The 24,296-nt window shown below is 52.1% G+C and overlaps 2 protein-coding genes across 3 annotated transcripts; both read left to right on the top strand.

Moving 5' to 3' along the window:
- The first annotated feature begins 27 nt into the window (after positions 1–27).
- Positions 28–13,434, top strand: CNOT9 (CCR4-NOT transcription complex subunit 9). Of its 2 annotated transcripts, XM_082285088.1 has the most exons (9): positions 60–142; positions 883–1,019; positions 4,922–5,101; positions 5,480–5,595; positions 7,057–7,166; positions 7,926–8,035; positions 8,487–8,585; positions 11,031–11,122; positions 11,810–13,434. In XM_082285088.1, exons 2-9 carry the CDS (start codon positions 903–905, stop codon positions 11,976–11,978), a joined length of 993 nt encoding a protein of 330 aa, XP_082141214.1. In that variant the 5' UTR covers positions 60–142; positions 883–902; the 3' UTR covers positions 11,979–13,434. The 2 variants fall into 2 exon arrangements, with proteins under 2 accessions (XP_082141215.1, XP_082141214.1); XM_082285089.1 differs by lacking the exon at positions 883–1,019 and having other exon boundaries at positions 28–142.
- Positions 13,435–14,171: 737 nt separating this feature from the next.
- Positions 14,172–24,205, top strand: PLCD4 (phospholipase C delta 4). Its single transcript, XM_082285451.1, has 16 exons — positions 14,172–14,325; positions 17,017–17,069; positions 17,419–17,577; positions 18,026–18,256; positions 18,472–18,599; positions 19,097–19,328; positions 19,711–19,912; positions 20,177–20,321; positions 20,727–20,879; positions 21,238–21,378; positions 21,722–21,878; positions 22,203–22,319; positions 22,650–22,828; positions 22,992–23,127; positions 23,201–23,350; positions 23,478–24,205. The coding sequence occupies exons 2-16, from the start codon at positions 17,045–17,047 to the stop codon at positions 23,582–23,584; spliced, it is 2,262 nt and encodes a 753-aa protein (XP_082141577.1). The 5' UTR covers positions 14,172–14,325; positions 17,017–17,044; the 3' UTR covers positions 23,585–24,205.
- The last annotated feature ends 91 nt before the right edge of the window (positions 24,206–24,296 follow it).

Below are 24,296 nucleotides of genomic sequence, written 5' to 3'. Positions count from 1 at the left end.
CCGGCCCCGTCCCGGCGTCCCCCGCGCGCCGGGTGAGAGGTCGTGGCGGCGCCGAGTCCATGGCGGCGGCGGCGGCGGCGGCTTGAGGCGGCACCGGCTCCGCTTCCACTCTCCGACCATGCACAGTCTGGCTACGGCCGCGGTGAGTGCGCGGCTCCGCGTCCCGCCGGGCGGCTCCGCGACAGTGCTGGGGATGGGGCCCCGTTGCGCGGGCCGCGCGGGGAGCGGGAGCGCGGCCGCTTGTGGCTGTGGGGCGGACTTGAGGCCGCGAGGTGGCGGAGCCCCGGTGAGCTCCGTCCCCTCTGCGTCACCGGCGGGGTCCTTTTGGCAGCTGCCTGAGTGGGGCTGCTCCGTGCCTTCCTTCCTTCCTTCCTTCGCGCATCAGTGTTTTAAGATCCCTTAAAGAATCACTAGCAAAAGTATCGGCAAAAGCAGGTTTAATATAAAAGTAGAAGCGTGACGAAGTTCGTTGATAGGGTTTGCTCTACTGCTAAAGAAGCACATAGAGAAAAAGCAAACAAAAGTCTAAAATTAATTAATGTATCACCAAAATAAACCTAAAAAGTTATCCACAGTGTGTGTGGAGGGGGAGGAGTGGGGAAGAAACGGATAAGGATAGGAAAGGAGAAGATAAGAAGGGATAAGGAAGACCCTCCCGTTCAGAGTAGATCTTCCTTGATTGACCTTAAAACACTCATCTGTGACACCTCCTGTGTGCCCAGCCGTCCCCTCTGGGGACCTGTTCTACTGCTGGCCTTGACTGCAGAGAGAAAGAGTAGATATCAGAAAGCTCCTCAGAGCAGCCGATGCTGCCTATTCCTACTTCCCTTTTCCCCCATTGCAGTGCCCTCCATAGTTAGTGCTTGCCCTCATTCCCCTCAGGAAGCTGCCACGGTTGGATAATGGTGCTTGATGTTCAGGCTGGCGGGAGTGGAATGGTACCTTGGCCTGGCTGGGTTCGAAAATGGAAGCTCAGTTTGAAGGCTGTGGTTATTGCTTTGTATCTCCTACGTGACTGGGTTTGTGATTTGGTTTTCACTTCTCCAAATGCACGTTCATGGCATGTGTAAGACTTCCTAGAGCTGACTGAGTCTTGCATGTACTGAGTGTGGGAGGTGTGTTGCAAAACCAGCAGTTAGAGATGTTTCAAATGAACTTAGATCAAGGGTCTGCTTGGACTAACAAGCTATTGAGTGAGTAAAGTTCTGATGAACAGGAGTTAGAGAACTTTTTAAGTTTTTCCTCTTTGTTTAAATGCTTGTGACTTTAACTGGTTCTTGGAGTGCTGTCAAATACTACATTTGAAGTAATTTCAAATACTGATTTGAAGTAATGTTCTCCAGAGCATGGAAGGGTGTGCAAGATCAGGTAAACTCTCTTAATCAGCATTTACCTTTTTATAGCACTGTAGTTCCTAAGTGTTTGTTGAAATGCATGAAGGACTCCCATTATATGCATCTCCCATTAATCCTCTGTCTGTGATCTAGTTACCTCTCTTTTTTTAAAACAATTTTAACCAAAAAATTTATTTCAGAACAGAGATCAGCTTTATTTTAGGACTCACTTGAATGTATATTTAATTTATACATAGTTTATGCTAGCTGGTAGTTCTGTATTGAAATGTTTCCTACCACAGTTAGTGTGCTTGTACTGGAGGTGACAGGGAAGGGTGTCTGGCTCTGAAAATGTGCTCAGGACCTGTGGTAAATAAAGTCACCTCTTAGTAAGGTCATGAATTGGCTCGGGAATCACTTTGGGTGTTGTGAACACGGTTGTGATAAAGCTGTGGTGAGCCAGAGCATTGGTCTTCACACAGTGATACTGATGTGTGCAGAGCTGACACTTAGGTGTCAGGCCTGAAAACATCATAGAGTGCTCAAGAACAGACTGAAACAAATAAATGTAGCTGTAATTAGCTGTAAGGCATTGAAAGCCCTGCTTGAATCAGCTAATTCACTGCTATGGAAGTTCAAAGTTCATTTTTGGTGTTTTTGAGCAGATGGGCTATCAAACTAGTTTAAAAAGCTCATGTTATCCAGTTAGTCAATGTTCGGCTTTGGCTGACCAGGACTTTTACCAGTGTGCCTTGCAGCAACTGGTAGCAACAATCAGGAAGAGAAAGCCATTTGTCTAAATCAATTTGTTATGTGATTGTTGGAGATGTCTTTTCTCCAGGAAGGAGAAAAGGTGTTACAAGATCTTTTGTGATGTAATACTGTTGGCAAGTTTTGCTTTCCCTGTGTGCAAAAGAAAGTCTGCAGGATTTGTGTGACCCCCAGGGTTCCCCAGAATTTTGGGTCTTAGAGGGAGAAGAAGAAACAATAATGAAATAGGGAATTAGGAAAAAGATAAGTCTTCACATTTCAACTAAAACAAAAGGAGCAACTGTAGAGCCTATGAAAAGCAGTTTGTTCTGGATAAGGCAGATATTGGACATCATAAACTTAATTGTGTGGAAAATCTACTTAGTGTTCTCTAGGGATCACGAGCACATGATTGTGCTTTTAAGGGGCGAATGTATTTAAGCTTACAGGAACTGAAACTTCCAGTCAGTCTAGGAAAATAGATGGAAGTTTTAGATAACACAATTATAACAACGTTATTGCTACACTGCTTGTCAATCCACCATCCCAAATAAAAACAAATGACCTCTGTTCATTCTCCCTCTCTTTTTGAGCTTCAGTGTAGAAGTTAGCATTGCAATTGCACTCACAGTTGTACAGGCACAAGAAACTTGGCAGGATCACTAATTTAGTGTGAGATGTTTTGGAAAAAAAATTACAAATTGAGTAAGTAAGTGTCCTGGTTCTGGCCAGAACAGGGTTAATTTTTGCAGTAGACAGGAGGGAGCATAGCTAGGACCCAGAGATTATTCTATACCACCTAACATAATTTTCCAGGGAGGGAGGAGGGGCTTGCTTTGGGTTTGGGGTAGTGTGGCAGAGGGAGCAGTCAGGTATTGTCAGGGGGGTTAAGTGGGGTGAGCAGTAACTTTTCTTTTCTTGTACCCTCTGTCTCTAATATTGTTGTTTTACTGTTAGTTTTCTTATCTCATTGCTGTTTCCGGTAAATTATTCCTATCTCAGCCTGTGATCTTTACATTTTGTAAATCTTACCATCCAGGAGCAGGGGGACTGGGAAGGGGAGGAGGGAGGGAGTGAGTGAGTGAGTGAAAAGTGGTTTGGAGTGGTTTCAGTGGGAACATTAAATTGGAGAATACCATCCCTAAATCGTGACAGTGAGAAAAAAGAGGATAGGAGGAAATATGAACAGCTACAAAAATATTTTAGCCCTAGAGTACAGGGACTGATAACACTGCATTGGCTTATATATGAACATTTAAGTTAAATAATACAATGAAAGTGGCTGGAGGGGAGAGAAATCCCACAGCTGGGGAAGAATCTCTTTGGGCATGACTATGGATATAAAAATGGGGACAAACAGAGGAGGGAAACCTTTGCAGAAATAAAGAAAGCTGTTGGTGTCTGCCAAAGGTTTAGTAGTCTCTCTCTATCCCCCCTGCCTCCCTTCTGGGACTGCTTTTGCCATGTGGCTTCTGGTTTCATTGCAGCCACTCTCAGTTCCTGAGCTCCCTGTATCCTCCTGTGTGTCTCGGTGCTGAGCTGCTTGGGGGCAGCATTGCTGTCAGTGCGGTACGGGCTCTGCTCACATCTGTCAGGGGGAGCACATGAAGAGTTTCAGTCTAAAAGAGTTCCTTTTCCAAAAAAGAAAGGAGGAAATACAGTCCTGTTCCCAGCCAGGATCACCGTGCACAGTGGTATGCGGAGCTGGTTGCATGCTGGTTTGGCTGGCTCAGAAGCAGCAAGTACCAACAAGGCTTCAGTAACAGTAACAACCACTGCAGCAGTGTTTGAAAAGGTTCTGACCTGGCTTTTGGAAGTGTTCACACAGGAGGTTTTAGTGATGGTGTTTGTCTTCCTCAAAATTTTGTGTCTGAATCACCAAACTATCTCCTTAGGAAGCCTGCAGAGCATTTGTTTCCACCGAGTGCTGCTTGTACCAGCAGAGGCAGGAGACAAAGTATCACTGAAAGACTTGTGCCTTGCCTTCCCCACAGAAATTATGATACAGTCCCTCTTTTTTTTTTTTTTTTATTGAAAACTTGTTGATACTTGTCTTTCCCTGACGTTTCAAGAGAGGCAAAAGCAAAATCCTGAGTAGTAGAAAATGTGTCTTGGCTAGGAGTACAGATCTACCCTTCTCTGGGTTTATTTGAACAAGAATCAAATCATCCTCAGATCTTGTACAAAGTCATTATTGAAAAATTCTCTTTTAGCGCCATGCATGTGAACAAGGTACCTGGTATGAATATGAGCCATTGGTAACACCAGCTGTTACTGGCTGTGGCCGGTGTCATGCTGATGGTGAAGGAGTGAAATTTTTTCTAGTATTTGTATGAATATTTTTCTCATGTACATTGAGTGAATCTCACTAGCAGTTTCCAGTGTCATGGGTGTTTTTGGAGAGAAAAAGGTAACATCTGCCTTACTCTGAATCTGTGGAATCTTGCACTTGAAGCATGAAATGAATGCAGGCTAAATGCAGGGGGAGTAAATGATAGCTGGCTGAAGTGTGTATCACTCCCCAGGAGCTCTGCTGGCACAGACAGGCAGCAGCTTGGCTCTCATTGCTGAAAGAAGTTACAAAGGTACTGCTTGACAAGGGGATTACGAGAGACTGTCTTAACAAGTCAGGCCAGAAAATAAAGCCTTTGCATTTCAAATAGGTGAAATACTAAGACTAGTCTAAGGAAGGGATGGATCCATATCCAGAGCATCTTAATGGAGCCTTAGGTTCTGCCCTCTCAGTTGGGAGTTTCTTTTTCTGGCAGATTGTGGGAACGGTTTGGGTGAGAACTGGATAAAATGTTTGGACTGAAGCTTTCCTGTCTCCCTCCCAGCCTGTGCCAACAGCACTGGCTCAGGTTGACCGTGAAAAGATTTACCAATGGATCAATGAGCTGTCCAGCCCTGAGACACGGGAGAATGCACTGCTGGAGCTGAGCAAGAAGCGCGAGTCTGTGCCTGACCTCGCCCCGATGCTGTGGCACTCATTTGGCACGATTGCAGCACTCCTTCAGGTGGGTCAGGTTGTCTGTGTCTTTATTCTGTGGTGTAGCATCAGCATGTTGCAGAGCTTGTGCATCCTTGAGTTGGATCTGGGGAGGAACCGGTGGGATCCCTTATTGCCATTGCTTGGGAGTATGATCTTTGTTGGATCATGTGGTGAGGGGGGCAGATTAAGGTTTGAATGCAATACTGTGACTCCTTGTCAAATTGACTCTGTCCCAGCTCTGCCCTTGCCTGGGCAGCATGGTGGCTGCTGTGTAACTTGAAAGTGATGCTTGGTGAAAGCAGACTGTTATCTGCTGTCACTGTACTTCCTTACCAGGCAAGTGCTTTGGTCTAGCTTTCTGATATTTTTCTCCTTTAACTTTCCACTCTCTGTTAATTTTTAGGAAATTGTAAATATTTATCCATCAATCAACCCTCCAACTTTGACAGCCCATCAGTCCAACAGAGTCTGCAATGCTTTAGCTCTACTACAGTGTGTTGCATCACACCCTGAAACGAGGTAAGTGTTTCCAAGTTGTGCGAGTTTTCTGAGGTATTGATATTGACACTTCAGCCTGTGTGTTTTGACTTTAGAAGCACTTTAGCTGCTTTCTCTTTATTTACTTAAGTGAAACAGACAACAGAGCTGATAGATAGGCAGCTGCCTGCTGCTTTTACTTGTTTGCATGGATTATTAGGATGACAGCTTTATGGTCCTAAATGCATTGCATTCCCTGCGTCATCCTGAGATCTTGCAAATTCCCAAAACATTGGGTTGTGGCAGCTTCTGGGAGGTCAGCCAGAGCTAAGAGTACCTTTGTGTTGATTGCTGTGTTCAAGGATCCTTGTTTTAATGAGCTTAAAATTACTTAGACAAGCAGCTTGGTTAGAGCATGTTAATAATGCCAAGGTTGTGGGTTCTATCCCCATATGAGCCATTCACTTAAGAGGTGGACTCCATGATCCCTGTGGGTCTCTTCCAACTCTGAATATTCTCTGAAATCAAAAAAGAACTCCTTAAATTTCAGCTTACAGTTATTTAGACCAGCTGTTGAAAGGGTGGAATGAACAGGACTGTCCTTCCCAGGCAAGTGTGAGGCAAGGGAGCAATAGCAGAGCCATTTTTGGAGTCTTCAGCCAGCGTCTGACTTCATGTTTTCTCAATCTGTGCCCAGCCCATGTCAGTAGGGAAAAATATGATGTTGGTTCAGCCAAAATCAGTAGCTAAAACTCAGAAGGAAACTACCCAGAGGTCCATAATCCCATGCTTCTGTTACTGCTGAGCAGCAGCATAGCTGAAGTTGTTTTTGAGCTGCTGCAAAGCAGTGTTAAACAGCAACCCTCCATGAGATGATATCCAAAGAAAAAGGGTAGTTTTATGTGACTCACCTTTGCATTTAAAGTTTGAAAACTGAAAATGGAAGAAGTATTTTGGATGATTGTGCAAGAGAGCTTCCCTCCATTAGCAGAGCAATATATCAGCATTCTACCTGCAGGCTCTATTTTTCACTACTGCCAGAAGGCAAGGTGAGGACTCTTGGGGAAAGGTGTTTTTGCACATTTAAGCTCTGATGATGCCTAAAGCTCAGCCAGTCTGTATTTCTGACAGAGGCTTTGCACAGGCATTGTGGCTGACTGTCCTTGCCACTGGCAAAGTGCAGGGTGAAATGCAGCAGTGAATGTACAAAACAGAGGGTCTGGGTGGCAGGAGGAGGTAATAAAAACAGGGTGTGCTCAGTTCCTGGTCAGCTGAAGCAAGAATGCAGGTAACTGGCAGATCAGGTGTTAGGTTTTGTGCTGTGCCCCAGTGCAGGATTTGCTTCATGCCTTTCCATCAGAGAATTAACTGTTACCCACTTTTGAGGAGCAGTAGCAATGGGGTCCATCAGGAATAGTCTGAGGCTCTTTATGGTAATGCTGGATTGTGTGCTCGCTTTTTTTTCCCTTGTTGTTCACATTGTGTGTTCTCTCTTTCCTATAGATCAGCCTTTCTGGCAGCTCATATTCCTCTCTTCCTGTACCCCTTCCTGCACACAGTCAGCAAGACCCGTCCATTTGAGTACCTGCGGCTCACGAGCCTCGGAGTCATTGGTGAGCAGCCAGACTAATGCTGGAGCACTGATCTCTTACTGAGTTAGAACAGTTCATGCTGTGGGCATAGAGCCTTGGATGACCAAAGTCAGAGGTCTCTTGTTACTGGGATTTTCCAAGTCCTGTAGTAGTAAGAGGAGGAATTGCTCCTTTTCCATTGTGGAGGCAAGCTCCTCTTCCTTTTCAGTTATAAAAAACCCACTGAAGTCTAAATGCGTTGCCAAAAATACGTTTCTTTGAGTATCAGTACCTGCAGACTTGTACCTTCACTCTCAGCCCTCCCAGCTAGACACTGGGATGGGTGGGTGCAGGCTGGGCCTTCTTTGGGTTTCTGTCATTGATTGACTTGGGTGTATTTTCCCTGTCTTCCCCTTATCCTGTTTTTTTTTTAATTTCTTCTTTCTGCCCAAATCATTTTTCTTTCAATGCATAAAGAGTCTTAAAATGCATTTCTTCCTTCCAGAAGTTGCTGTGGGTGCCTTGATCCTCCTGTGTTTGGGTTCCTACTGAGGGAGAGTCAAGAGTGCATCCCCTTTCTGAAAATTAAACAACCCCCAAACCCAGCTTGATTACTTTTACCCTGCCTAAATGATTTTTTCCCCAGCCATGTGCTGCAACATGTTTAGGATGATAGTTGTTCTGCCTGCCATTCAGACTGAATGGTTTCCAGGGAGGGCAGAGCACAGGCCCTCTTTGAAAGGTGAGATTTTTTGAAACAGTTTATCGTTTCCTGATTTTGGGTTTTGTTTTTACTTCAAGGGGCCTTGGTGAAAACTGACGAGCAAGAAGTGATAAATTTCTTATTGACAACAGAAATTATCCCCCTGTGCTTACGCATTATGGAGTCTGGCAGTGAGCTCTCCAAAACGGTACCTTTTTTGTTTTGTTTCAATAAAGACACGTAATTGTTCATTTCTGACTGACCAGGCAGCCAGTGCCCTGCAGAGTTGGCTTCTGTGCTGTTGCAAATGCTGGGACAAGTCTGGGTGGAGTTTTTACCTCCTTAAATACCAAGCAGATCAGGACCTGAGGCTGCCTGAGTGGCCTGTCTGTAGTTGGCATCTTATGCAACCTGCATCCAGTCATCTTGTACACTGTGCTTTGTGTCCACTTATTTTGTTTAGCCAGAGATGCCAGGCATTGTGTACTGTCCTGTATTTTCTTTTGGCTTTTAACTATCACTGAGTAAAGCATTTGCTGCCTGCTGGAAGGCTTTTCAGCTCTGGGGCTGACTTGAAAAGAGCACCACACAAAGGGTGTCCCTTTTCAGGGTACATAAGTTGTCTATATGCTTTTTTTTCTGCTTTCTCCCCATTCTAGGTTGCTACGTTTATTCTCCAGAAAATCCTCCTGGATGACACAGGGCTGGCATATATCTGTCAGACTTACGAGCGGTTTTCCCATGTTGCCATGATACTGGTAAGATTATTTGTTTTTAAAGCATTTATATCTAAAAAAGAAAAAACTGTGCTGTAGCAGCCAGCTTTTTCAGCAACTACTTTACTGCTGTCTGGTTGGAACACAGGATGAGGGAGGCAAATCGTTCCTGGGCTAATTGCTTGTGGCACTGTAGCTCTGCATCTAGGTTTCCGTTGTATACTTCTGGTTTACACGTCGAGAGAACACATATTAGTTGTGATACACTAAGTCCCCAAGACAAAATAGGTAAACCTCTCCAGAGAAGAAGATTTTCCAGAGTTGTGGACGTTTCCAGTTGTTGGTGGGATGTGAATTGATTTAATTTTATGTAAGAATGATCACACAGTTCAGATCATGGATCTGTCTCATCCCTGTCTCTCACAACATGTTTAAAGAGCAGGACAGGTATATATGATACTTGTCCTCATAACAGTCTCACAGCTGCCAGCTACTTTCAGCTTTGGATTTCTGGGGCCACTTGTGGGTTTCTGTGTAGTAGCCCCCAGTGTTTGTCCCATCTACCCCTTGAACCCATGGAAACTTTTTGCGCCCACAGTGTCTTTGACCAAGGAGTTTGACAAGGTTTCCTGTTTGCTGCCTGGAATGCCACCCTCATTTTTCTTCCTTTCTGAATCTGGCTCCTACTAGCTGCTGCATATGATCTAATTTTTGTGTTGGAATACAGAAAGCAAATAAGTTCTGTCCTTTCCGTAATCCCTGTAAAGGACAAGTTTGGGTACTCAAAATTTGTTCATCCCAAGAGTAATAGCCCCAGCTTGAGCTTTATCTTTGAGCTTGCCAAGGGGAATACAAACCTACCCTGGAATAGTTATTGCCATGCTTCTGTGTGCATTTGTTTGCTTTTTAAAGGGTGGTCTCAGGAGAACAAAATGCAGCAGTAAGTTAAGCACTTAGCAATGCTGGTTCTCTGACTAAGTGTTAATATTTTCATTAGGGATATTTACTTGTCTGTTTTCACAAATGTAGAGAAAACATTGCCTCCTGTTCACCCACAAACAGCAAAATAGGAATGATTTTGAGCTAATGTCCCTAATATCCAGTATGATGTGATTTTTGCATTCAAGAAGATCAGTTTTGATGCAAATACATCTCAAGGTGCAAGGTGAAGGTTACAATTAGAAACTGAGGTAGGGGAGGGAAGGAGACCATGCCATTCCCAGACATGAATTCTTCTTTGAACATAGAAGGAGCTGGGTGTGTAAAGGTGTGTTAGCATGTGTAGTCCCACCACTGAGTGAAGCACTGGCAGGATCAATATTCCATAGTGAAAGAGAGGAAGATGAAAATGTTCACAGACTTTTTCGTTGTCTGTTTCAAAAATCAGGATACTGCACTCCTGTCTAATGAGGGTGATGATTTACCTCCATGTCTGCTGATAACTGAGTAAGATGTCATACAAGTATTATTGCTCTTTTAAAAGAGAAAGTGAGTATTTTCCATTCAGGAGCTCTCTGAGGAAACTTGTGGTTATTTATTTTGAAGAAATATTGGTATCCTGGGGAATTGCTAAGAACAGGAAGCTTGCAAAAGGGCAGATGAGGGGGACCTGCTAATTGCTAACTGCCAGGATAGACAAATACCGGTGAATTTGGCTAATGGGGAAAATGGTTAGTGCTAGCCAATGTAGTTTACAGGAAAAAACCCAACTTGTTGGGCAGATGTGATTGACACCTAAATACAAGCCAGCAGTCTGTTAAATTCTTCAGAGCAGGTGTGCGAAGGCAGCCACACTGCTTGCTCAGCTGGGCATGTTCAAAGGTGCAGCCATGTGCAAAGTCCTGCTTAGTGTGAGAAACAGAGACTGAGCCAGGAAGATCTATCTGTCTGTGCCTTGCTTCCCTGGAACAGCTTCCTGAGGGATATAGCAGAAAGAAAAAATACACTGCTTGGATGTGTGCTAAGACCAGATAAGGATCTTGCTACATGTGGTGTGGGTGAGCCCAGTCCTATGGCCTGGCTTTTCAGGGTATTGCTATTGTCTTAAAAGGTTGTTGAAGTGAAGGGAATGCATATGAGAACAGGAGGTGTTGCAGAGCTTGGAAACACACCTCATGGTGTCACTCAGCCTGAGCTTATCCACATGTTTGGAATGTGTCTGTCTTCCATGAAGGGGAAACCCCAGGTTCTCTTTTATCTCACAAAGAGTTGCTAAGCAGTCCTAGGAAGGTAAAAACCAAACAGAAATGAGATGAGCTTTCCCCGAGCTGCTGGGAGAATCCTTTCCAAGTCATGGCAAGCTGCTCTTCTCCAAGGCTTCTTGGCAAGCAGCACCAGGCTCTGTGCAGGGGTACCTAGATAAAAGGTAATAGGCTGTGCTGCACAGGAAGCCAGGGTGAGTGATTTAATGATCTTTCCCAGTCTCTGCTGGTTGTGAAGCTGTTCTTTTAAAGACTTTAACTGGTGGCACTGGCCTCTGTCAAACAGGGTAAAATGGTCCTGCAGCTCTCCAAGGAGCCATCGGCACGGCTGCTGAAACATGTCGTCCGCTGCTACCTTCGCCTTTCTGATAACCCCAGGTAAACATTTTAGGAGTTTGGGCAGGGGCTTCTCCTGTGCCCGTGGAACTCAGTTCTTCTCCACAGTGCCCACCTGGGGGGAATCAAGGTTCCTGGTCTGTCAGCCTTAGCTCAGTGTGGAAAATGGATGGGGGTGGGGGTTTTGCTTTGATTTTTTTATTGCTAGCCACAGGAGCTTTTATGGTACATGGGAGAAACAGTGACTGTTGGGGGCTTGTGCAAATTCCAGCTGCGCAGCTTACTACTCTCTGAGCTCAAATGTAGCTTGAACAAGATACAAAGGAGGGCCTGAGGTGGAAGGTACACTATACTCTCCCTCTTCTGCATCAAACAGGCTGTTAGCAATAGATGAAATTCAGCTGAGAGAATACAAACTCATCTCCTGCTGGCCAGTAGCTCTGCCCAGAGCTGCTGGGTGTGTTTGTTGCCTCAGCCTCTCCTGGCATCGCATCACTTTGCTGCTGGGTGTCGGGGTGCAGGGGCTGCGCAGGGGTTTGGTGTGAGGGGTGGGAGCTGTGCTGGCTGGCTGAGTGCCACCTGCTGCGGTGCTGCTGCTCAGTGTTTTCATTGGCTGGCTCTGCCGGGGAGACCTCCAGGCTAAGGAACTCTGTGTCCCCAGTGGGGTTTGCTCCCCTCTTGCCCCTGTGAGTTTATTTGTTGGGCCCCGTTACTTGTCTCTTGATGTAGGGCACGTGAAGCTCTCAGGCAGTGCCTTCCTGACCAGCTGAAGGACACCACCTTCGCCCAGGTCCTGAAGGATGACACCACCACAAAACGCTGGCTGGCTCAGCTCGTCAAGAACCTGCAAGAGGGTCAAGTCACTGACCCACGGGGCATCCCTCTTCCTCCGCAATGACTGCTGGGGGAGGTGGGGCACTGGGGAAGAAACAGCTCAGGTTTACAAAGAACCAGGAACAGGTGACCTCTTCTGCAACAAACTGGGCACGCCAGCTGGCTGCTAGCCTGTCGGACCATCCCACCCAGCCAAAGGGCTGCTCTGTAGCAGTGCAGCAAGCCTCCGGGGATCCCAGCACCAGCAAATGCTGATAGTACAGCTTCAAAAAAAATCAATAAAAACAATCTCTATAGATCCCAGTCTCTCCGGAAGGCTTGGGTGGCATCTCTTCCCCCACCTCCAGTCAGGGGGCAGTGCAGATGTCCGCTCTTCCAGCAAGCTCAGCCTCCGCCCAAGTGGTGCACGACACCAGGTGTGTGCACCACGTCCTTCCAGTTCCTTGTCACTTCTTGTTTACATGTCTGTTTAGATGAGTGAACTGAATAAAAGCCTATCCAGTTGTTTTATCCCCTCCTAATACTGCTACTCAGCTGCAGGTAGCCCAGGGACAGCTTTCTTCCCTGCCAGCACATCCTTGCTCATGGCTCTGCATCCGGCTGGCACAGTGAAGTTCTCTGTTCTTTTCCTTTGGTGTGGAGGAAGTGGCTGGAGCCAGGCCATTGCAGTGCTTGCCGCAAGAGGAGGGGTGAATTACTTGCAATGAACCCATGTGTCATAACCTTGCTTCCCAGGGCTCTGGGGAAGGACAAGACAGCAGGATTGTGGCTCTTGTGCTGTAAATAGTGCACTCCTGCAGCTGACCAGCAGCCAGGGGCTGATGTGTGCTGGCCTCTCATCTAGACCTGGGAAGGCTGCCGGCTGGCTTATCCCATGGAGCTCAGTGTGAGGGCACCTGCCTTGAGGTGGTGGGCAGGCCACCGACTGATCCCGTGCCGCCTGCAGGCTCCAGGTATGCTGCCTTCTGCACCCACTGCTGCCCGCCAGGTGGCCCTCAGTCCTGTCCCCTACCCTCCCCCCTCCTTCCACTCCTCTCTGCCAGCCGGGTGCATCCATTTCAGCTTTGAAACCTGCCTTGGCATCTGCCATGGCCCCACTGCAATTAAACTGGACCAGCAGCCACTTACCTGCCTCCCCTGTGCCGAGGGCCTAATGCGGCCGCAGCGGGCTCTCAGAAGCTGTGGAGGAGCTCCCAGGCTCTGCGGTAGCAGAGCCTGTTCTTGGCTGCAGGCAAGTCTGGGCAGCTACTTAATTTCTCCCCCCTCTTCGAGTAGTCCATTTTGCTGATCATCTGCAGTGTCGTGCCAACAGTGTCTTAAATCCCACCATTTCCCTTCCCTCCTCCCCTCAGCCTTGCATAACAAGGACAGAGCACAGCCTCTTCCTTGCCCTCGGGTTCCTGTTTTATAACCATTGCCTTTTCCCTCCTTTTCACCCTGACCTTGCCAGGGTGTGAAAATGCTTCTGTGTGGTTGATTGGTTTTTTTTAAAATTCGGATTAATAAATAATAAAACCTCATCCAGCACAGATTGCTCCTGGTCTGGTCTCTCGGGGTGGGGGGCAAACGGCGAGGTGGGGGCTTATTGCAGGTGGGAGGAAGGGTGGGATGTACCGTCTTGGGGATGTGAGCTGGGAAGAGTGGCTTTTCCCAGTGGGAGCTGGCTACGTCCCTGTGGCGCCGCATCTCTTCTGGGGCAGGTAGTGTGGAGGGGATGCTGCTCTGTTTTGCTTTGCAGGCAGGCAGCGAGCCTGCCAAGGAGAGAGGACTCGCTGCCTCCCCACAGCGTCTTTGCAAGCGCTGCCGCGCTCCCCCGGTGTCCAGATCTGTTAGAGCATCGCCCACCCGAAAGTTTAGTCCCTGCCCCGCACCCCTTGCCCCCAACTCGGCCTGCCCTAAGGCTGCCTCAACTTGGATCGCCGTGGGAGTTTTGCCTCTGGATGCTCAAACTGTGCCCTGCTTTTTGGGTCCCGCATCGCTCCCAACTGAAGTGTTCCGTGGACCACCGCGTCCTGGAGAAGACAGGGACACATTGAGGACACTCTGTGGATGGGGAGATTGGTCTGTGCTGGGTGCAAGCGGGTCTGGGGGCAGACGAGCTCAACCGGAGGATGGGAGTGGGGGCTCGACCCCAGAGGAGGGGAGCCGCAGGGTGCTCCCAACCCCGCCGGCCCCTCCACTGCCTTCTTTACCCGTCACCCCCCCTCCCCCCCCCGCCTCGGGAGTGGCGTGACCTTAATCCGAAGCGACCTTGAGAGAGGCTGCGGCTGCGGGGCGTGCGGGGGCCGGGGGCGTCCCGCGGCGGCGGGGCCGAGGGAGGGCTCGCCGCCCAGGCGCTGCCGAGGGGCGGGCAGCCCCGGCTCCGTGCGGCCGCCGGCGGTGGAGCGGAGCGGAGCGGCAACGGAGAGCGGGTAAGAGGCTGGGCGTCCGGTCCTCCGCGGGCAGCCGGGCGTCCTGCGGAGGGGAGGGGGCGGCGGCGGGTACGGGGCTGCGACCTCCAGGCTCTGGGATCCCCCAGGCTCTGGGATCCCCCAGGCTCTGGGACCCCCCAGGCTCTGGGACCCCCTGTCTCGGGCTGCGCTGCCCCGGAGCGGCTGCACTGTTGGGGTGGCGCGAGGCGGGAGGAGAAGTGCCGGCGATTTTGTCTCCTTTGCCATAAGGTGTGATTTGCCCCCTGAACCCCAAATCCCTTGGGGTTTGCCGCTCCATCCCGGAGCCCCTTGTCTGTTCCTCGCCTCGCTTCCAAGCCGTTCTGCCCCTGTCAGACACGGGCAGTTTGTAAGCACAGCGGGGCAGCAAGGTGTGGGGTGCCTGAAGGGGGGTGAGGGGATCATCCCTCCCTGTGCTGGCACGGTCACCCGTAAGGTGGCATTTTATTCTGCCGGGGGACTCCACACTGGAACGGCTGGGGACCGCTCATACTCGCTGGCCCTCCAGCTCTGCTGGGGCCTGTCACCATCAGGGGAGACTCTGCGATGGCTCAGAGTGTGCTGGGGTAGCTGGGGGATGTTTCTGGCAGCAGGCAGCTGCCCTGCGGGAAACTCTCGGGTTGGGTTTCTCCACACCGTGGCTCTCATCCCGCTTGGCTCAAGAATGTAACTCAGACTGGGGCAAGGGGGCCTGCATGGGGCCAGGCTGTGAGGGGCTCGTGGCATCCCTCACATAACAGGAGAGAGCAGAAGAGATGCGTCCTTGCATCCACATGCCCTTCCTTGTGCTTCCTTGGGCTTTCTTGGGCTGGAAGGGATCATCCCTTCTTTGCTGCGTTTGTGGGGAGGGCACTGCTCCATGGTTGGGACTGGGCATGCTTGTGCCGCACTGGGAGCCTGGAGGGGCTGGCACTGGGCGAGAAGTTTAGCTCCAAACTCGGTGTGGTAATGGGCCCAAGGGCTGCAAGCTGCTCCCTTGCACACTGCCACCTTGTACACATGCATGGCAGGGTGCCAAGAGGACAGAACTGTTGGTGGCACTGAGCCCATCTCTGTCCCAGTCTTGCATGTCTCCCTGCTTCTCCAGCCCTGGTGCCTCTTCCTCCACCCCAGCTTCCCTAAGACACGCCCATCTCTCTGATCTGCTGCGGCACAGGGGCTGCAGGGCAGGTGAGCACCTGGAGCTGTGGCTCTGCTAAGTGGCTGTGCCAGGCTGGGTGCTGCTGGAAAGCAGGAGGGTGCAGGCGGATGGGTGACTGGGGTTGTCCCCCCTGGTTCCCTGAGGGCCATGGGGTGCAGGGGCTGAGAGCGCACTGCGGGGAATGGATGTGGGACGCTCCTGGAGCTGTGCTGGCCAGCATCAGGGCACCAACTCTGCAGGGCACAAGAGGAGTGCTGGGCTACTCCCTGTTTTTGGGTGCGGGCACTCCAAGTCCTGGGCCAGTGGGTCAGCGCCCTGTGGGTTGGATGTGGGGGGATACAGGCACTACAGCAAGTCCTTGCAGTCTGAACCTTGCAAGAAGGATCCGTGTTGGGAAGGCACAGCCCCAGCACTGGGCACTACTAGGAAGGATTTGGGATGGCACCCCAGCTACTCCATGTCTCCAGCAACATGTGAGGTCCCCAAGAGTGGACAGGTGGTCCCTATGTGGCCTGGGGCCAGCCAAACAGCCACAGCTTGCCCCACGACTAGGATGTCTCCCAAGAGCAGGGCTACAGCCCTGGCCAGTGCTGTTCTGCCCTGCTGAGGCACACTGAGCAGGGGATGGCTGCTGTCTGGTCCGAGAGCCCACAAGGGTCTGGCAGTCGGGCTTGGCAGCTGCCTGCACGCTGACAGCACCAGCTATTCCCAGCCCTGCCTCACCGGTGCCTGTGCTGAGTCAGGGGCCTAGGGCACGGCTGCTACCCCTGCACCCTGGCACAGAGCCCTTTGCTCTCAGGGACCCTGGGTCCCCTCCTGCACCCAAATCCCAGCCCACCAGCTGTGGCATCCGCTCCTTGAGGGCCCAGCTCCAGCACCTGGCTGACAAGCGCATCCAGTGATTTGTCAGAGTAATTAAAGTCTCAACAGCCTAATCAAGGTCTTATTGTCCAGTAGTATTTATAGTCCCACTCACTGCAGCGTGCTCCCTGTACAGCTGCGGGTGCAGTCACTGCCTGGGGTGCTGGTATTCCCTGGGGAGAAGAGGCTGTGGGAGCTGAGGGTCATTGCTCTGTGTCCCCTTCCTTGCTATCACAGCTGCGCCTCTCCCTTACTTTCAAATTTGCTGGTTGGGGTGGTTTCCTAGGTGGTGGAGGCTATTCTTGGGCACCACCAGTGCAGTTTTTCCTGGTTTCAGGGGCTGCTTCTTACCTGGGAGCAGCAGGGCTCTGGTACCCACTGGGCTGTGGGGCGTCAGCGCTGGCAAGTTTTTCTGTTTTCCACCAACACCTTTTGAGCTCCGGCTTCCCGGTAACACAGATTAATATTTCATGAGTATGGCGGTGTGAACTCGACACTTAAGGAATGCAATGACCCAGCAGGAGACAGACACAGGTGCGCTCAGATGCGGGCAGGGGCACACACACCTCGCACACACATGGGTACAGCTGGAGACCACTCAGCGGGACCCTGGGCACAGCATGAGGGTCTGACCTTGCTTCCCCCAGCCACCCTCTCTCTTCCGTCCCCAGCAGCTGCCAGCGTGGAGAAGGCAGAGCTATGGCATCGCTGCTGTGCAACACCCGTGAGTGCCCCAGCGGAGGATGGGTGCAGGGCAGGGCATTGGGCCATCTGGATTTATGCCAAGGCAAATCTGGCTTCTGGGTTGAGCTCACCTTGCTGCACTCAGAAGCATACCTACCCCACCATGGCCATTGGGATTTGGGCTTGGAAGCGCCCAGGGTGGATGGGAAGGGTTGATGGGGAATTACCTTGTGCAACTCTTGTGGTGAAGGGAGTTTGTTTCTGGTTTGTCTCTCCTCCCTCACGGGTTGAGGGACCTTGTGGGATCCCGGAGGTGAGAGAAAGCAAAGTACCAGGGCGCAGTGCCTGGATACCCCCACCCTCCGTGATGCAGCCCATGCTACCCCCAGGCATCCAGCTCACAGACACGCTGGAGCAGATGCAGCAGGGGACCCTGATGCGCAAAGTCAAGTCCAAGAGCTGGAAGAAGCAGCGTTACTTCAAGCTGCAGGAAGACTGCATGACCATCTGGTACCAGTCCAAGAGGACAGGCAAAACTGAGTCTGCCTGTGAGTACCAGCTGCTCTGTGTTTCAGTAGGTTTCAGAGTGAACAGGGATGTGAAGGTGCGGAGATTCTTGGGCCATGCTTGCTAAGGGTGCTGGGGCATTGAAGAAAAGCTCTGCCTGTGAGATCTCTTCTCACCCACACGTCTCCATGAAACATCCTGTCCCCAGCAGGACCCATGGGTCAAAAGGACTGAGTAGAAATTGCAGCTGATACAAACGGAACCTCTGGAATTCCAGTGCAGGAATAAGCAGACAAAGGGGCAGATGGATGACTGGCTGACTTGATAGCTCAATGGTTAATGGATAGATTACTAGCCCAGTGGGTGGATGGATGGATGGATGGATGGAGTGGAAGAAGGGATGACTGGAAGGATACATGTCTGTGGGCAGGGCCCCTTCCCCTGTGGTCCTTGTCCCCTACAGACAGGCCTCCCCTCCCTTTGCCCTAGTCTCCATCAGTGATGTGGAGACAGTGCGGGAAGGGCACCAGTCGGAGGTGCTGCAGAGCGTGGCCGAGGAGTTCCCCCCTGAGCGCTGCTTCACCATTGTCTTCTACGGCCGTCGTGGCAACCTGGACCTCATTGCTGGCTCGGCGGAGGAGGCACAGTGCTGGGTCCAGGGCCTGCGTCAGCTCATCGAGGTGGCCACCACCATGGACCAAAGGGAGAAGATAGACCAATATCTTTCCTGAGAGCATCCCCCACACCCATTGCTGATCATTCCCCAGGCCCTGCATCTTCTGCCTTGCCCCAGCATGTGTGTAGCTATTCTGGGTCTCACCATCTGCATCAGTGTAGGGCACAGGAAAAGGAAAAGATGTGCTCTGATACTCCCCAGCCCCATTTCTCATAGCCAAGGTCCTTTCCCTTAACATTTGCCCTGGTTTCTCGCACATGGATTCGTGACTGGTTCCAGAAAGCTGACAAGAATAAAGATGGGCGCATGAACTTCAAGGAAGTGCAGCGTCTCCTGAAGATGATGAACGTGGACATGAACGAGGATCATGCCCTGCGGCTCTTCCAGGTAACCACAGCATCCGAGAGTCTGGAGGGGCTGGAGAGAGACTGGAAGGGCTGGAATAAGCTGTACAACACCTCCTTGCAAAAGGACCTGATCACTTTCTTCCATCCACCCATCCACCCATCCATGCATCCAGCCATCCACCCATCGACCCAGCCAGCCAGCCAACTACCTGTTTACCCCAACAAACACACATTTGTTCATTTATTTGTTAAACTAGCCAGCCAAGGCAGCTCTTCCTCCCATTCATTTCTCCATCCAGCTGCTTATCTGTCTACCAAGCTAACCAGCCATCTGTTTTTTTATCCCTCCCTCCCATCCATCCATCCACCTAACCAGCCCTCCATCTGCCCATTCATCCATTCCAACATTGATCAATGCCTGCCTCTGCCACTGGCATGGGGGTCTCTGTTTGGGGTGGGAGAATTCCCTCACAGCACCTTCTGTGGCCAAGACACCCCATTTTGCCCCATCTGGGTGCTGAGGGAGCTCCCTTGCAGGATGCCGACAAGTCAGAGTCGGGGACACTGGAAGGGGAGGAATTTGTACTCTTCTACAAGTCTCTCACGCAGCGTGAGGAGGTGCTGAGCCTCTTCCAGGAATTCTCTGAGGATGGAAAGAAGCTGACGCTGCTGGAGCTGGTGGATTTCCTGCGGCAAGAGCAGCTGGAGGATGAGGGCACAGAGGAGCTGGCCATGGAGCTCATTGACAAGTATGAACCATCGGAGACAGGTGAGAGCTGGCTCAGACATCATCTGTACTCTGCATGGGGGCAAGGAGGGGTCACAGACTCACAGCCCCATGGCAGGAGCATTCCCAGCCCCATCCTGCTGTGAGTGGGCACAAGAAGAAGACTCACCAAGGTGTGATCTGGGTGCAGTTCCACTCTATTTGGTCCGTTCCTGGGCCTTTTTTGTGTAGAAGGTTGACCAGCCATGGTGTGCAAGCTCCAGCTTTGGGGTCCACTGCCCACCTTTCCCCGTGGCATGTCTTTCTGTGCCCCAGACTCTGGCATCAGTTTGGGGATTCCAGGAGCCACTAGCAGCCCTGTTTGCCCCCATTCTGCCTCTTCCATGTCCCCTGGCTGTTGCTGAGCCTCCCCCTGTGCCTGCAGCCCGGGCTCGCCATGTGCTGAGTGCTGATGGGTTCCTCATGTACCTCTGCTCCCCGGAGGGCTCCATCTTCAACCCCCAGCACCGGGCGCTGTGGCAGGACATGAGCCAGCCACTCTGCCACTACTTCATCTCCTCCTCCCACAACACCTACCTGATAGAGGATCAGATTCGGGGCCAGAGCAGCATCGAGGGCTACATCAGGTAAAGGGACTGCTCCCTTCCAGCTGCCCTCTGACACCCTCCCACCTTAGTGTCATGTCCTCAGCAGCTCCATAGGGTAAACCCCAGAAGCTCCTTTGCTCCTCTGTGGTGCACTCCTCTGGCCTTGCCCTGCATGCAGCAGCATCCCCACCCTTGGTGGGTGTCCCCTGGTCCCTTAGGGGTGACACCCACGGGCAGAGGGGAGGGCAGGGAGCTGGTGCCCTGGCTGAGTGCAGGGTTCCAGGGGTGACAACCCACCCCCAGGGCTCTGAAACGGGGCTGCCGGTGCCTGGAGGTGGATTGCTGGGACGGACCAAATGGGGAGCCCATGGTGTACCACGGCCACACCTTCACCTCCAAGATCCCCTTCCGGGAGGTGGTGAGCACCCTGGGGAAGTACGCCTTCAAGGTAAGGCACCCTTCCCCAGGTGCTGGTGGTCGTGGGTGGTCCTCAGTGGGTGGGGATGCATGGTAGTGGTGGGTCCCTGGAGAGGGAGTGGTGCTGAGGCTCACACACCTGGTGATGCAGCCGGACTGGTCACACTGCGGGAGAGGAGGGCAGCTGTCACTTCCTGGGGACAGCCTGCACTGTGCTGTGCCAGGGGGTGGGTGCTGATGCAGACAAGGTCTGTTGGGGGTGCAGGGGTGAGATGGGATGTGGGAGGTACTGGGGGATTGGAGGGGTATGAAGGTCTCAGGGGACAAACAGACACAAGTGGCTCCATCCTGGCACTGATCATGCCTGGATGGAGCCCTTGTGAGAGCTCACCAGCCCCACCAAGGCTGATCTCCAGCTGTGCATGTTGCTCCTCAGACTTCGGACTACCCGGTGATCCTGTCCCTGGAGAACCACTGCAGCATGGAGCAGCAGGACGTCCTGGCCCAGCAGCTCAAGGACATCCTGGGGGAACAGCTCCTCACCACTACCATTGATGGGCATGTCCCCACCCAGCTCCCATCCCCAGAGGTAGGGACAGAGCACAGCTGTGCAGGGCATCTCTGTCCTGCCTTGAGAGTGTGCTAAGGAAGTGGATCTGCTGTTCAGAGAATAGGCCAACCTGTTCCAGCATTGTCCTGCTCCACTGGAGGATTTGAGGACCCTGGGGGTGGGTGTCCTCATGTTCACAGAGGTGCCAAGGCTGTCCCCAGGGTTGTCTCCCCATGCCCTGCAGAATCAGAGAGCAGGGCAAAACGCTCCTACCCCATCCCCTCCTGAGTGCTGAAGTGATCTGGTCATGCTGGCCTCCAGCAGTTCAGGATCCCAGGGGACGTGGCCATGGAAGCGCTGAGTAGCCCAAGGTGCTTCTCTATCCCCAACCCCACAGGAGCTGAAGCACAAGATCTTGCTGAAGGGCAAGAAGATTGGGCGGCTGGAGGACACCCTGGATGGGCCAGGGGATGAGGCGCCCGATGTGTCTGACAATGACAATGGGGCAGAGGCAGAGGAGGAGAAGCGGAGGGCAAAGGTAAGTGGCCCAGGCTGGGGACCAGCTGGGACCACTGAGTCCCTGGACACAGGTATGAGCTGTGGTGACATCCTACTGCATAGAGGGGAGACAGAGACTGCAGAGACATCACCAGGCAGGGAGGACAGCCCTTTCTGCCTCTGGCCATGCCAGCTCCCTCCTTGTTGTGGTGGCAACATATTGGAGGTCCCCTGCTTGCTCTGTTCCTGGCAGGAAGGCTGCTCATAGTAGGGATGCTGCCATCCACCAGCACACCTCTGGCTGCTCTTGCCTGCCCTGGCTCTACAGGCCCTGGCCTGGCTGAGTGCTGGTGGGTGGAGCCCAACATGGCTCTGCCTTGCAGAAGGACAAGGAGAGCCTGGCACAAGCATTGTCCGACTGTGTCATCTACTGCAAGAACGTGCCCTTCCGGGGCTTCCAGGAGGCCCGCAGCCATTCCCGGCCCTCTGAGATCTCCTCCCTCTCTGAAGCCAAGGCCAGGAAGCTCATCCGGGATGAAGGTGAGATTTAGGGGGCAGTGGCACCGGGTGACTGGGACAGAGTAGAGGGGGCCAATGGCTTCCTCGTGGGTAGTGCCAAAGCCCTCCTTTTCTGGGAGAAACAGGGTTCAGTGGGGCTGTACTGTGGGGTTTGGCTCTGGTAGGTGATGAGGTTATTGGCTTACAAAACAAGGCAGGACACCTGGATTCCTGAGCAGGGAGAGGGATGAGAATTGGTGGGTGGGTGCGCAGGTGGATGGATGGACGGATGGATGGGCAGCACATGTGGGTGGCTGTGCAGGCCAGAGAATGAACCCACAAGTGGCTCTCATGCTCTATCCCTAGGAAATGAGTTTGTTCGCCACAATGCCTGGCAGCTGACACGCATCTACCCCAGCGGGATGCGGACTGACTCCTCCAACTACAGCCCTCAGGAGATGTGGAATGTGGGGTGCCAGATCGGTATGGCCGGGGTGCAACAGGGCTGTGGGCTGTGCCAAATGCCACCATCAACACCTGTGTTAATGCCAGCTACAACCCTATCCGGAGCCAGGTCAGGTTGCTGGCTCTTGTGCTGCCCTGTGGGTGTCCAGGAACTAGTGCCTTATTCCCCTATGTGTTGGGGTCTTTCCTTTCCACGGGACTCCTGGTTTGATATATGCATGTTGCAGTATCCCTGCTGCAACACCTATGCAACCCCACATCTCTCTAGGTATGGGGACAGGCTGGTTTTCTGCTCAAAGCAGTGTCTCCAAGCTGTTCTGAACCCTTTTCCCTGCCACCTCCCTCCAGTGGCCTTGAACTTCCAGACAGCCGGCACGGAGATGGACCTGTGTGATGGGCTCTTCAGCCAGAACGGCCGCTGTGGCTACGTGCTCAAACCACCCTTCATGAGGGATGAGGAGACTCTCTTCAACCCTAGTGACCCCAGCAGCCGGGAAGGCCCTGGCCCCATCACCCTGACAATCCAGGTACAGGGTTGTGGAGAGACCCTGGGGAAGCCATGATAGTGTGCTGGGGCTCTCTTGGTCCCAGACAGATGGGGACACTGTTGGGCAGTGTGGAGCCAAGTAGCCTCACAACAGATAGATTTGGCTGCTCCCCAGCTCAGGGGGTTCATGCTCCTTCCTGCAGGTAATCAGTGGGCAGCAGCTGCCCAAAGTGGCCAACAGCAAGGAGGGAGCCATCATTGACCCACTGGTGCGTGTGGAGATCTACGGGGTCCCCGCAGACCAGGCGCACCAGGAGACCAAGTACATCGAGAACAACGGTGAGACCCACAGTGGTACCAGGCACAGTCCCTGCTGTCCTTCACTCTCTCAGCACCTGCTCTCTCTTCCCAGGGTTTAACCCCCGCTGGGACGAGACACTGCAGTTTCAGCTCCACGTGCCAGAGCTGGCCCTCATCCGCTTTGTGGTGGAGGATTATGACAAGACTTCCAGGAATGATTTTGTGGGTCAGTTCACCCTAGCCTTTGCCAACATCAAACCCGGTGAGTGGCTGCTGCTCAGTGGTTTTGGGCACCCAGGACAGCCCTGCAGGCATGTCTGGGGCTCAGTTGAGTACTAGAGAGGAGGGCGGGACTCCAGTTGGCCAGAACCTTGCTGTCCTTCCTGCAGGATATCGCCACATCCATCTCCTCTCAAAGGATGGCACCAGCATCCCACCCTCTTCGCTCTTTGTCCATATATGCATCACCAAACCACCTGCTCCTGAGCAGGACTGAGCTCATGGGGTGAGCAGCACCCAGACGGAAGCCATAGAGCCAGCTCCAAGCAGCTGGGGCCATAGAGCCAACCACCTTGCCCTCTTGTTGAGCTGTTTCTGTCATCCCTGTGTCATTGTTGCTGCTGTGACTCCTTCTGCAGTAGCCTCCAAGGGCTGGACAAAGCACTGACCTCCCCTTTCCAGGTTCAGGTTGCTGCTGCGCATGCATGAGTGTGGGGTCTACACCAGTGCAGCTCCCTGCACCCTCCACAGGCACCCTGTCCTGGCCCACGGTCACAGCTTGACTGTGGGAAGGAGGAGAGATGGTGTGTGGCCCAGCTCTGCTGCAGGGGCTGGTCCCCCTCCAGCCAGGGGAGCAAGGCTGGAGCCGAGCAAACCCTAGGGCTGGGCACAGCTGGGAGTAAAGTTGGTCCTCACTGCCCCCTAACCCTGCAGAACCCCATCACATCCCTTGGCCCCTAGAGCTCCAAATTAACCCTTGTCCCATCCTTTCTCTGTAAGCAACCTAATAAATTGTTCAGTGACAAACAGGTCCGGGTCTGGGCGCAGCAGTGCTGGGGAGAGAGGGGGAGCTGAGCTTGGGTTTGTGCTCTTTCTCTGTGGGTACCTGGCCCACTGTTCACACAGGGGTTCCAAGCAGCCCAAATAAATGGTATTAAAAGGAACTGAGGGATTCCTTTTATACAGTTGTGTATTTTACAACCCATATA

Source organism: Coloeus monedula (assembly GCF_965178545.1).
Source record: "Coloeus monedula genome assembly, chromosome: 7".
NCBI lineage: Eukaryota > Metazoa > Chordata > Aves > Passeriformes > Corvidae > Coloeus > Coloeus monedula.
The sequence above is the reverse complement of the archived record's forward strand: the minus strand, read 5'-3'. Positions and strand labels throughout refer to the sequence as shown.

Coding starts and splice junctions, on each gene's coding strand:
- CNOT9 (XM_082285088.1), top strand. CDS start 903: ATGGTGCTTGATGTTCAGGCTGGCGGGAGTGGAATGGTACCTTGGCCT. Junction 5,102..5,479: donor CGATTGCAGCACTCCTTCAG/GTGGGTCAGGTT, acceptor GTTAATTTTTAG/GAAATTGTAAATATTTATCC. Junction 5,596..7,056: donor GCATCACACCCTGAAACGAG/GTAAGTGTTTCC, acceptor TCTTTCCTATAG/ATCAGCCTTTCTGGCAGCTC.
- PLCD4 (XM_082285451.1), top strand. CDS start 17,045: ATGGCATCGCTGCTGTGCAACACCC. Junction 17,070..17,418: donor ATCGCTGCTGTGCAACACCC/GTGAGTGCCCCA, acceptor TGCTACCCCCAG/GCATCCAGCTCACAGACACG. Junction 23,351..23,477: donor CTTTGCCAACATCAAACCCG/GTGAGTGGCTGC, acceptor TCCTTCCTGCAG/GATATCGCCACATCCATCTC.